Source organism: Miniopterus natalensis, chromosome 21 (assembly GCF_054644295.1).
Source record: "Miniopterus natalensis isolate mMinNat1 chromosome 21, mMinNat1.hap1, whole genome shotgun sequence".
NCBI lineage: Eukaryota > Metazoa > Chordata > Mammalia > Chiroptera > Miniopteridae > Miniopterus > Miniopterus natalensis.
This window is the reverse complement of record NC_142101.1, coordinates 7086180-7099066: the sequence shown is the minus strand read 5'-3', so window position 1 is coordinate 7099066 and position 12887 is coordinate 7086180. Positions and strand designations below refer to the sequence as shown.

At 47.7% G+C, this 12887-nt stretch overlaps 1 protein-coding gene across 7 annotated transcripts in view; it reads right to left on the bottom strand.

The window, feature by feature from the left end:
- Window positions 1-12887, bottom strand: part of SIPA1L2 (signal induced proliferation associated 1 like 2) — a 129801-nt gene that overhangs the window by 32890 nt on the left and 84024 nt on the right. For all 7 annotated transcript variants that reach the window (XM_087828897.1, XM_087828898.1, XM_087828899.1 and 4 more), the window contains exons 10-11: window positions 2433-2690; window positions 449-532 (exon numbers count right to left, since the gene is read on the bottom strand). In XM_087828897.1, coding sequence (XP_087685023.1) covers window positions 449-532; window positions 2433-2690 — 342 coding nt within the window. The remainder of the gene's footprint in view (window positions 1-448; window positions 533-2432; window positions 2691-12887) is intronic.

The following is a 12887-nucleotide window of genomic DNA, read 5'->3' as shown; positions in this document are numbered from 1 at the left end:
CAGCGTCTCCATGTCCCCAGGCATCCTCAGGCTCCCCTGACCTGCTGGCACCTGGACACCAGGTGAGCAGACACTACAATGGATGGTCCTCAGGCCATGGGGAGGCCACCTTCTGCTCCCCTCTACCAGGAGAGAGAAAAGGACTGTCAAAGCTAACCCTGCCTTCTCTGACCATTGAAGTGAGGGGACACTGCCAAGGGCACTGCCCCCAGAGTCCCTAAATCTTTAATTTTCACATGTTCACAAAGATTCTCCTTATTAAAAAGAAAAAGACAAGTTTGGAATATAGGCAAATGCGTGCTAGCTACCTAGATGGAACAATGAGCTTTCTGGCAGAAGCCTGTCCAGCATCTTTACATCCCCATGCGGCATCTTTACGGCCGCACAGGCCCTGAACCAGCCCTGCCCAGTCCCGCCCAGGCCCAGCAGAAGGCGGAGATGAGCGTACCCGTCACAGCCCACTTGCGGTCGCCAGGGCCCACTGCCTCCGGGTCCGGGGTCGCTGGAGGACGACTGGTTGCTGGGCGAACTTCTGAAACGGGGACTAGAATCATTAACAGGGCACTGAGGTTTCTGCAGGCAGCACCTTGACCTGGCTTGTTTTACAGATGACTTCACTTTTACAAGGAAGCATACACACTGCGGGTGGAACAGAATAAATCGTGGACACACAAGCTAAGACTCGGTGATGCTGTGGGGCCTCAGGTGCTTACGGCTGGCTCTGAATCACAGCAAGGATGTGGCAGGAACAAGCCTTCACGTCTAAAATTACCACGCAGACCATGATCCAGTGAAATACGGAAGAACAGCAATGCAACCCCCGAGGACTGAATTATGGAAACACCACCATGACTTGGTGTATGAAACTGAAAACCTATGCAGAGAGAAAGCCCCACATATAACAAAACCATTCATTTTCACACATCTACTGGATGCCACCTTGTTTATTCCTGTTTATTTTAGACACACACAGGTGAGTAACACTCCTGAGAACTCGCTTGGTGAAGATTTGTCTGCCGCTTTGCTACAAGAAGCCTCCTGGGTTTTCCCTTTAATTCACTAACCTCCAGGTCATAAGGGAAGTGCTGCAGACCCCTCCCTGCCAGAGGCTGCCCCTTTCACCAGCTACCTGTGTGCCTTCTGAACATGGGGAGTTCATAAACTCAGCAGACGCCTGAGTGAGGAGACCCAGAGGCAAGAGAGCTGAATGTCAAGTTACAGTAACACCCACCCTGCACTCGCTCTGGAAAGAATGGTGGAGAAAGCAGAGGAAGGTCACACGGTTTTATTTATTAGCTAATTACTACGAATACTGTACAGGCTCCATATGGGCCAGGAGAGGTTCCAGCAGTTTACACATATCGACTGATTCGAGCCTCGGGAAGCCCCAGAAGGTCTCGGTTATCACTAAGTTTATTTTTCAGAAGCGGATGCTGGAGGCTGGGCAAGGCAGAGCAGCAGCCCAGGTAATGAGGCATCAAGGCTGAGCCTGGCTCAGCATCCGGCTTCGACTCTATCAGCCCAGAGCCCGAGGAGTTGCTCTGAGGACACGCGTGGTGTCTCCATGGCCCTAAGTGATGTGAAAGCTGAGACAAAAGGGGCAGGAATTAACAAAAAAACAAATTTACTGTTTCGTCCTATATGAATTATGCATCCAAAAAGGCTCACCAGCTTCCAGTGCCATTGGGTTTAACTATAAAACAAGCGCATTCTCTCATTGAAAAATTAATTTTAAATTCAACTCACTTTGCTTAAAATGAGAGAAAAGCCAAGAAATGCTCATGATGTAGGGACCTCTTAAAATACTCCCCATGTCAGGGTGATGGGATTTAAGCACTGATTTGGCAGTTGTGTTTATACTCAAACAAAACTGTGAACGGCTGGCTGTTCACAGTATCTAGAGGTCATGCACAGTAGTTTCTAGGGGGCCCTTCCCAAGATGGTTTAGAGCCTGAGCTGGCCAGGAGGGTCAGGGTGGAGGGGTAAGCCATGGCCTCAGTGGGAGAAATCTGTGGTTAGGACCCGCATTTAAAAAAAAAAAAAAAAAATTCTCAATTATAGCTGACATACAATATTATATTAGTTTCGGGGGACAAAATAGTGGTTAGACAATCATATACTTTACAAAGTTATCTCCTGACATTTCCAGTCCCACCTGGCCTCACACAGTTATTACATCACTGAGGGCTATATTCCCTATGCTGCACTTTACGTCCCCGTGAGTTTTTACAGGTGCCAATTGTGCTTCTGAATCCCTGGAAAGGACCAGGGTTCCATCTGCACCGCAGCAGGGCTGGGAGCAGGGCAGCTCCAAGCACCCCTGCGCCCGGGGCCTGCCCCAGCCCTGCCGGCTTGTTCAGAACCAGCTGACTCAGAAACCATGAAGCCCAGTGGAAAGTCCCTCCCACTGTCTGAGGCTGCAGCCACGGTACCTGGTGCCGTCGGGCAGCTTGCGGTCGAAGGAGGTGCTGCGCGGGATGGCCGCCTGGGCCTGCTGGAGCAGCTGCTGGCACTGCAGCCGGTCGGGCGTGCCGGGGGCGGGGGAGGCCCTGGGCAGGGGCTGCAGGGCCGGGGTGGGCACCCGGTGCCACGTGGTGTTCCTCCGGAAGGGGGTTTTGTACTCGCAGGGGGTGCCCTCGCTGTCCAGTTTGTATTCCACCATGGGGATCCGGCAAAGCTCCGAGCACCCTCTGCGGAGCCGAGAAGAGACAATGAGACGGGGGCCTGGAGCCCTCAGCGCGGCTTCCTTGCGGCCGCATGAGCTTGTCAGTGCTCGTGGACCATGAGGTTGGGCCCTGCATCTAAGGAGCACCTCGCCTATGACAGAGCAGCGTGTCCTGACTAGTCAGCTCCTCTCCTGCCCCAATCACTGAGCTCAGGAATCAAAGAGGCTCCCTGTGCCCCCACCCTGGCGGCTGGGCCGCATCCACACTGACCACACAGCCACGTGGTGATTCGATGCTGAAATACAGTGGGCACGGAGCTCCTGTCTGGTTCCCCAATGAGGCACTAAAGGGTTGGCACCTGGCACAAGGAGGCTCCAGGGCTGCAGTTAGTTAAATAATTTAAGTGCACTTCTGGACATAACAGCTCAATCTGCAGTAATTAGGGACAGGAGCTCAGAGACACTACAGGCCTTGCTCAAGTGACCCAGCAGAGCTACACGGGACTCCTGTTGCCACATTCCTGCCTAAGGCCCCTAGAAATAAGACACCCCAAACTTATGCGGTGGAAGTGTCGGTCAGCTGTTTGTAGTGACCGTTTCACGTGACAACTCAATTGTATGCATTTACACGTGCAGTTGACTGTCATTTATCCGTTACACTCAATAAAGTTGTAGAAAGAACTTCTTAGAGGACCAAAGCTTCCCTCTGCCCCAAGCACTGGGACACAGAACAGCTCAGTTCTCAACAGCAATGGAGGCTTATTTCTCGCCTTTCGAATCCATGGTACTGGGAGCTGGGGATGGAGAGACGGTAGAAACAAAAACAAAGTCCCGCTTTTGGGCTCGAGAGCCACAGGGCTGCTGGTGCTGCCCTGGGAGAAGGGGAAGGAAGGGCCGGAGGACCATGCTGAAGAGATACTCTGTATGTTTAGAGAGAACGCGGGAGTGATTATCTGTTATTAGTAAACTTGACTTCATACCTGCCAGCGCTCCTTCCCCAAAGCAGAATTCATCTCTCTTATCCAGGCACGTTTAAATGACTCTGGATGGACTGCGTGGTTAGTTACATTACTGGCCAAATCTAGTAGGTCCAGCTTTGCACTGAATTGCATTTCCTGTGTGGGAAATGCCAAGGCCAGACAATTACTCCTTGTGGACTTTTATCTTCTCCCAGGGTTTCTCTACTTAGCTAGCTACCACGTCCCGGGTGCTGCTGATTCATCCATAAGGCCAACGACCCAATCAAAAACCATAAAGCCGGGACACTGCAGTAAATACCAAAACACCAAGAAGAGCTACTACGTCTTCCATCCGAACTGACGCTCTGAGCCAGTGGCTGGTGTTCAGGTGACTCCCGGGCTGCCGCTGCCTGAATGGTGCAGGTCAGGGAATTTTCCGTGGAGCCCACCAAGGTTAAAGGTCCCAGGGTTACTTTTTGAATGGAAGGAACGAGCACCTTGCATCTTGTGAACCAAAGGGCAACTTGCATCTCCAGTGCTTGTCTGGGTTGCAAGTTTATTAGGTTTGGAAGAAGAAACAAAGAGAAGACAGATGGCTGAGTTGTGCGATGCGTTTAATTTATGCTGGGGGAATGTAGTCTTTAATAAGTTGTAATTCAGCTTGAGTCTCGGAAGAACGCTCCATCAGTGCATAGTCATGAATAATATCTTAGCGAGTGACACAGGGGCTCGTGCAGTGTGGTCAGCTGAAGAGGACCAGGGTGGGATTATTTCATCGCCAGCCTCGTGCACAGTCACATGTACATTATCTGTAAATTCTAAAACCTGGCCTTCTTAGGCCCTAATACATATCAGCTATTCTCAAAAGAAGGGCTTTATTTTTAAATCAACATTAACTTTATAATAATGTGACACTTTTACAGCAACTACTCTTATAGACTATTTCCTTTTTTATTTCTGTGACTAAGACATCATAGAAATACTACTAATTATAACATATCATCAAGCCTGGTCACCTTAGTTCTGCTCTATGTATGAGAAATTCCTTGAAAAGTGCGAATAGAAAATTCAACAACTTCTTAGGGGAACGGAGAGAGGTGTAAATAAGAATTACAAATCAGCCTGCAGACGGCCTTGTGCACAGGGCTCCCCGCGTGTACCTGCACCCACCCTTGCACACGCCTCTTTCCTCCCTGGGTGGTCCCTGCACAGGACGCCAGGTGACTTCATCCCAGCTCATCAGAAGCATCAAAACTGGGGCTGCTGGAAAGGGGCACCCCCTCAAATATTTCCCACCAAGAAGTAAAGGCCAACCGGAAACCAACCTGACTCTATGCAAACAGACCAGGCATGAAAGACACTTCCGAAAAAGTGAGCTGCTCCCTCGTCTTGTGTGTAAATGAAACACTCTTGAAGAAAAGACTTAAGTCTCTTGCTTTCCTGCATTCTGCAGATTTAATTCTTGTGATAAACGCCCTTGGCTTCCTTCTACTCACCCAGCCCAGCAGGGGATGGGAGTGGATGGCAGGGGATGGGAGTGGATGGCAGTGGATGGGAGTGGATGGGAGTGGATGGCAGTGGATGGCAGGGGATGGGAGTGGATGGCAGTGGATGGCAGGGGATGGGAGTGGATGGGAGTGGATGGCAGGGGATGGCAGTGGATGGGAATGGATGGCAGGGGATGGGAGTGGATGGTAGGGGATGGCAGGGGATGGGAGAGGATGGCAGTGGATGGGAGTGGATGGGAGTGGATGGCAGGGGATGGGAGTGGATGGCAGTGGATGGGAGTGGATGGCAGGGGATGGGAATGGATGGCAGGGGATGGGGGTGGATGGTAGGGGATGGCAGGGGATGGGAGAGGATGACAGTGGATGGCAGTGGACGGCAGGGGATGGCAGGGGACGGGAGTGGATGGCAGGGGATGGGAGCTGCACTTCCAGCTCCCCGCAGGGTTTTCAGTTTGCCTGCTGGAGGAGACACTCAGAGACGTGAGATAAGGCTCAGGATCGCTTATAAGGAAGTATATCTGGTTCCTCTTTACTGGGTAACAAAGGAACTCATCATCTTCTTAGGCTCCTGATTAGCATGCGATGTAGCCATCAATAAAAACTCAGATGTAGCCAAAATAAACATCATTTTTAACACTGCTCATCTAACCAGAAACTTCCTGAGTCCAATCTGTCCTAACAGTCTATCCTGGAAGGCAAAACATCTTATTGACCAAGAAGGTCACAGAAAGTGTGCTGGTTGACAACGCAACATGAGAAAACTATAAGAATGACAAGCAGTTCCACTGGCTGGAGCCCTCAGAGGATCTTACATCTTACTGCTTTCTTCTGAAAGACAATGTGCCTTGTCCCTCTGAACTGAGCTTTGTGGACTCCTGGCCAGGCTTATTCCCATGTAAGGGCCACTGATGAACTCTCTCCACACTCAGCAGCATTCTCCTGGCCCCTAAAGCAGGGGTCCTACCAGCAGATCTCTGGTCCACAGCTGTTCCCGCTCCGGGCAAGACTGGCACCGAGGTGATGTCCCCTCTGGTTCACAGTGGACAGGAACCCACACTGTCAACCAAGCCCCACACCTGTACACCCTTAACCTCAGAGACACCCAGCAAGAGATGCCAGCAAGATGGCATCTACCCCCAGGCCCATTCCCTTCCCGTGACACCTCCAGTTTCCTGGAAGAACCCTCCATTTACCATCAATCATTTGGGAGCTTGAAGGAGAGGCTGTGGGCTCAGTTCTAAAGGAAGGCCCCCCCCCACTCTGCGCAGTTTCTCTGTCCCTTCCCAGCAGGAAGGCTCCACATCAGCCACCCGTTCTCCATGAAAGGAGGGTTTGGGCTCTGGGCTCAAAACCCAGGCCTGCCCAATACAGCTCAGAAATGGGCCAGCCTCTCTGGACCCGTGTTTCCCCTCCTGCCCGAGGAACAGAACAGCACAGGAGCGTCACGCTTACACTGTATGAAACTTGAGCTTCCTGAAGTGACAGCTTCACAAGAAAGAGGCCATTTATGAACAGATATGACCCTCTGCTCCTATCAAATAGAGAACACCAACATTAAACAGCAAGAGGCACCTGAACTCTCACAAAAGTCCTCGTTAACTCACTCTACCCACACTCAGCAGCAGCAGCACACATAACGAGATAATATATATTTATGGAAGTAAGGGGCTGAAAGGTTCAACTTTATGTAACAATCAGAATCTCAGACAATTTGAGAGCCGTAAAATCCCCCCCTGTGCACCCACCTAGAGAACAATACATCATTACTCCATTCCTTTATTCCTGAGTCTCATTATAGAGGCAGGACGCATGACTTTATGCTGCTTCCAAAAGAAGGGAGGGGGTGAGTCCCCGGGGATAATAAATAGCGATAATTCCTTTGAAGAGTAGCAAAACCAAATGAAAAACCTAGAGAACTGAGAGAGTTAAAGAAACAAGGCTTATTCTTTTTTTTAAAAAAAGGGCATTTGAACAAATTAGCTGGACCTGGACTGGTAGGCCATGGACCCTCAGCCACAGCTTCATCATGTAATTACAACCTGCATTTGCTGTACTCTGAAAAGCCTGTTGTTTTTATTTTATTTGCCTGCATCTTGGAGAATCTTTATAAACCCAGTGATCTAAGGAAAACCTTACAACATATTCCTGCGCTGTCCTTGCTCCAATCTGCCGCTCACCTTGTCGGGCGCTTGTCCCAGGTACACTACGCCACTGCCAGTTCGGAAATATACGAGGGACATCTCCAGTTTTCAGAGAAAGCTCCGAGAGGCCGGAAAGGTGACACAGCTAATCAGGGACAGGCTCACACTGGGACCCAGGATCTCTGACTCCTAGCTCAGTGCTCTTTCCAAAACCCCTGGCATCTCCTTAGAAAACCATCAAAGGACAGTTCCTGTGGCCACACCTGCCATATTTTCCACTAGGAGCTAAAAAAAAATAAATCTTTGGAAACAAAGGCCGACAGACCCCCTGAAAAGAACTGCCTGCTTCTTTTGTATTATGCACTTTGCAAAAGAAACCTTTATAGCCCCAGGGATGAAAGCAATCACTGGTATTTTAATCTTTTTAACGTCTGTTATGCTAATAGCCTGCTAATAGCTAAATGACTCTTTCCAAGTCACCCAACAAGGTGACAGGGGGATTGGAAGCTCATTCACTAGATTCACAAACTCTTTAGGTTGCATAAAAAAATCAAAAGCTTGCCACAGGGAGATCAACAGAGTACAGTTTCCTAGAAAGGTTGGGGAGGTGTCATACAAGAGGTACGTACTAAATGAACGATTAGCTCACTTTTCTACAGATTTCCTGGAGTTACAGACAGAAAGATAGAGAAAGAGACATCAGCCCTGGCTGGGGGGCTCAGCTGGTTGCAGGATCATCCACTACACCAAAAAGTTATGGGTTCAATTCCCAGTCAGGGCACATACCTAGGTTGCAGGTTCGATCCCCAGCCTGGAGCGTGTGGGAGGCAACCAATCAATGTTTTTCTCTCACATCGCTGTCTCTCTCTCTCTCTCTCTCTCAAATCTATAAATTTTATCCTCGGGTGCGGATAAAAAATAAAGTGAGACACATCAGACGGTAAACCCATCTGACAAAGCCCTCTGAATAAGGGCTTGAGTTGAAAAGGTGTGTCGTGTGACAGGCAGTGCGGCTGCCTGGGCCTGAGTCACTCATCAGCGTCCGATCCCTTCCTTCCTCACCAAGCGCACAGGTGACTGAGTCTCCCCATGGGTCATACCCAGCACCGCATTTGACTCAAAGGCTCAGCAAGTTCTTCAGGAAGCCAACCCCTTCCTTTTCTTTCTTAGAAAGCTCGAGACCAGGAACAAAATTCCACTGCATTATATGATTCCTAGTTACACACAGAAGCTTCTCAGTAGCCATTCGATGCCTGACATGATGAAAACATTCCCATCAGGAGACCACCACTGGCTGTCCGTCCTCATGACCTGGTGTAACTTGTCAGGCACGAGACAGTTCCACTTGCCAAACTAACAGAAAGCTCGAGCTCTGCTGTCACCCCCTGCGTTCCTGTCACACCGTCAGTAACACTGACAACATTCCAAACTGCAGAACAGCAGGGACACTAACACACAGAGTGTGATGTGTGTGTGTGTGTGTGTGTGTGTGTGTGTTTTCCGTACGACACATCATCAAGTAAGCTGTTGCTATAGCTGGAGAAAACGATTTTTAAACAGCAAAAATATGAATGGGAAGTACTATAGTTTAGAACACTAGGTAGACAAAAAGGAACCCACGAGAGTAAAGACTAGGTCTGTCCTATGCAGGTTAACAGCCTGGAGCCAGCAGTTTCTGGAACAAACTCTTTAGAATGAATCGATGTGTAATGGGGGGCAGCCTGCCTGACATCCGTGCTGTGCTCTCTCACCTCAAGCAGCGAGAGAATGACCCTAAGCATTACTTTGCAGGGGCTCAGAACAGTGAGTGTGGTTCAGTTACTCTGAAAGCCTAAGTTCTGAATTTTTTTTTCAGGGCCCATAAGACGACACCAGATGTAACTAATTTTTCTTCCCCATATGGATAAATTGGAACTCTAATCTAAAACCTCACTTTAGTCCAGATTTCCATTCACCATCTGCACACACACACACACACACACACACACACACACGGCTCATCTGACAGAAGTGAGCTCTCCTTCCCACTTAGATTTCCATGTCTTCCTCCGTGTACTCCTGGGAGTTGAACGGTCAGGCAACAGGCAGCAAAGCAGCAGACAAGCACATACAGCTTCAATTTTATAGGATGCCGAGAGAACCACAATTTGGATTCATGACAACATGAGATAATTTCCACTGTTTTGCATTACAGAGGAAAATATGTCATGTCAACAGAGTACAAAAAATCACACGAAACAGATGCACCCCAGCAAGGAATTCCATTTCCATTTTTATTGGACATATTTACTAAATCACTCACATTGCATAACAACTCATGCATGATTCTGATGAGCTGTTACTTCCTTTATATCAGCCTTTTCAGCTGATTTGCTTTCCTTGAGATGACACAGAGTGTCAGTCACCTTGGAAGGCTGGGGGCTGGGCCACCCGACCCTCCCAAAGTCAAGGTTAATTAAGTGGCTTCGGCAGCTCTGCCTCATCCTGGCCCAGAGACTGTCTGCTGGGGAAAGGCCCTCCTCCCTTTAAACCTTGCCTCGATTTGAAGACTGCTGCTCCCAAATGGCTTCTTGCCACTCGTTCCCAGTCCTTATGAATTCACTGCAGAGCCAACCCCAGCACGAAATCACTTAATAAGCATCCCCAAAGGGGACCCTCCTTGTCTGGTGCTCTGAGGAACTCAAGCTGAGGGACAGCTGAATTATCATCACCCCGAGGCTTGAGAAGGAGACTTCGAGATGCAGGGTAGCTTTTGATTCAATAATGTGAATCCTTTCCCAGCCGAGGACTTCGTTTAATGCAGCAGCTTCTGAGTCATAACACACACCTGACCCTCGGACAACTAGGAGGAGGCTATGAGATGACAGCCTCGCCCACCACTGACGGGAGCAGATGGGCTCCGGGGCGAATTATCTCCCACTGATATCCTGTTGGACAGAAATGAAGCTGATCCATGGCAGAAATGAACAGAAGCATGTTCACTCTATATTCACAGCGTTTATGAAGAATGAAATCTCTTGCAATTCATTAATTGGGCCATTTTGGTAATTCCTGTGGCTCTTCCATTAAAGACAACTTTTAAAGAATCACACACACACACACACACACACACACACACACACACGTCCATGTAAATGAATGTTTTCTTCTTGCCCCTCCCTGACACGCACCAAGAGCCAATTCGTGAAAAAACTGTGGGCTCATTTTCATGCCACAAATCAAGGGTATAGTTTTAGCTTGAAGCCTGAGTTTGTATATTTTGCTACAAAATTGAGGGTGCTAAGCAATGTTGCATTCAAAAGATCTGTATTTTAACTTTTAAAATGAGTCGAATGCTACCCATTTCCCCTTGAAGGCCCTGCCCTACAGTTTCTTAAAGAAATCTAACAATGAGGATGCTGAACTCCTAGCACAGGGATGAAATTTAAATGACCAGGCACACTCCCAGGCAGGCCAAGGCCCAGGTCTGCAATCACCAGGATAACTTCTGGTTGTGGCAGCTGCCTGACAACAGCCAGCACTTTTATCGGGGCTCCCAGGCAGCCACAGGCAGAGCGTGAATCCCAAACTAACAAAAATGTGGATTTAAAAATTTACAAATTCAAATTCTCAGAACTGTGGAAGACTGAATTGAAAGAATTTTAAATGCTACACGCGAGGCTTAAAACCTTCCAGGCTTGCAGAAATGTGGGTGGAGAGGCTGCCAATTTTGGAGGGTTCCTACCAGGCAAGTGGCTCATCTAACCCTGCTGAAGTTAAAATATATAAAACACTTATTCTAGATTAATCAAGAGAAAAATCTGCATCTTCAGGGAATAACATTATGGGGCTCCTGGGAAACAAAGGCAAAAGCTCTAAACAGCTTGAATAGCTTTAATAAGAGAATTTGCATGTAACACAAAGAAAAAATTAGTTATGCACAGACCAAGGCAGTTAAACATGTCCTCGGATTAAAAAAACAAACAGCCAACACTTTTAAATGGAAGTTTTTGTTTGTTTTAGCTACAAATATTCAGTATTTCTTAGGAAATTCTATTTTTTAAAATCATATGTTTTAAATACCAAACATAAGATAACTTTAACATTTTATTAACCAGATCTCTTGAAAGCCTTAAAAATACCTTACTGTAGCCCAAAACTAAAAATAGGAGAACATGTTTTCAACCCAAAGGGAGAGCATAGTAACAGTTTTGTGTAATTCTATGGTAGCAATCAACCTCTGAGACAGATTAAAGGCCTTGATTTTCACCATAAGATTTATAAATCTTTAACTCTACCAAAGGAAGAAATCTTACTATATGGAAACAATTTCTAATAACTGGCCTAAAATTTATTTCAAAAGACTTTCACTTACATAATATTTTAGCTTCAAAGGTCTAAAGAACTTGCCTTCTATTATTTCCGAGTCTCATTTTCAATAAGATAGTGTTTGTCTTTGATTTCTTTGTACTCAGCCACTGAATGTGATTCTTGGCGCGCAAATGGATTTAATGGAACAGAACCTGTCAAGGCAGCAAAACCTCTCAGATATATCCCTGACCTGAGGCTGCTCTCTCCAGAGGAATTTCGGCTCCTCAAACCTTTGTTCTGTAAAACTACTGGGCAGATATAGCATCAAGGGCACAGGGAGGCAGCAGGTAAGCTAACTGACAGAAACAGACTTTTACAACACTGTGCAGGTGAACTGGAGGGGAAGGTGGCACACACCCGTGTGGTCTCTAACGAGATCATTCAGAGCCGAGCTATCCAATATGGCAAGCACCAGCCTCGTGGAACTGTGGGGTCCAGAAGGAGTCACCCCCAAGATGTGCCTCTGGTGTGCAGGCTGTTTTCGGCTAAAGGCAACTTTAGCTTCAGGCTCAAGAGAAACTTCTGCCCCTTCCTTAACTACCTACAAGAGCTTGAGTTCCGGGCCTTGCCCATAATAAGAGATTATGAAGATCACCTCTTTTGACCCAGTTATAGGCAGGACATACTTCTATTTACTAAACATCTGTTCTTTCCATTCTCCCAATGACCCTTTGAAGCAATACTCATCCCTAGCTGAGGATGTCTTATATACTCAACCCCCTTTTCTATCTCTGAATCTCTAGTATACATGGGGTTCCCATACATATGTCTGTATTAAATCTGGTTATTTTCTCTTGCTAATCTGTCTCATGCCTGTTTATTAGACCAGCCAGAAGAACCTTGAGGGCAGAGGAAAGTCTGTTCCTCCCCCACATGGGTAATTAAATCTTAATTAATTAAGATGAAAAATTCATCTCCTCAGTGGCACCAGCCACATTTCAAGTGTGCCGCCGTCACGTGTGGCTCGTGGCTCCTGCTGTGGGCAGTACAGACAAGGGCCTGCCATCGCAGGAAGTGCTGGGGGACAGAGCCGGTTTTACAGGTGGAGGACAGGAGATAAAGCAGAAAGTCTGGTTACCACAGAAAGAAGTTTAGAAAGTAGAAATCATATCTCGTTACCTCTGAATAAGAATTTCTTTTAGGGCATGAAAAAATTCAAGCGAATATCTTCAAGTGCCCTTAACTAAGATGTGGGGTGCTAATGACACCAGGAGGGGTTATTTAACCCTCACCTTATTTAATCTTCCTAAGAACAGCAGGAGGT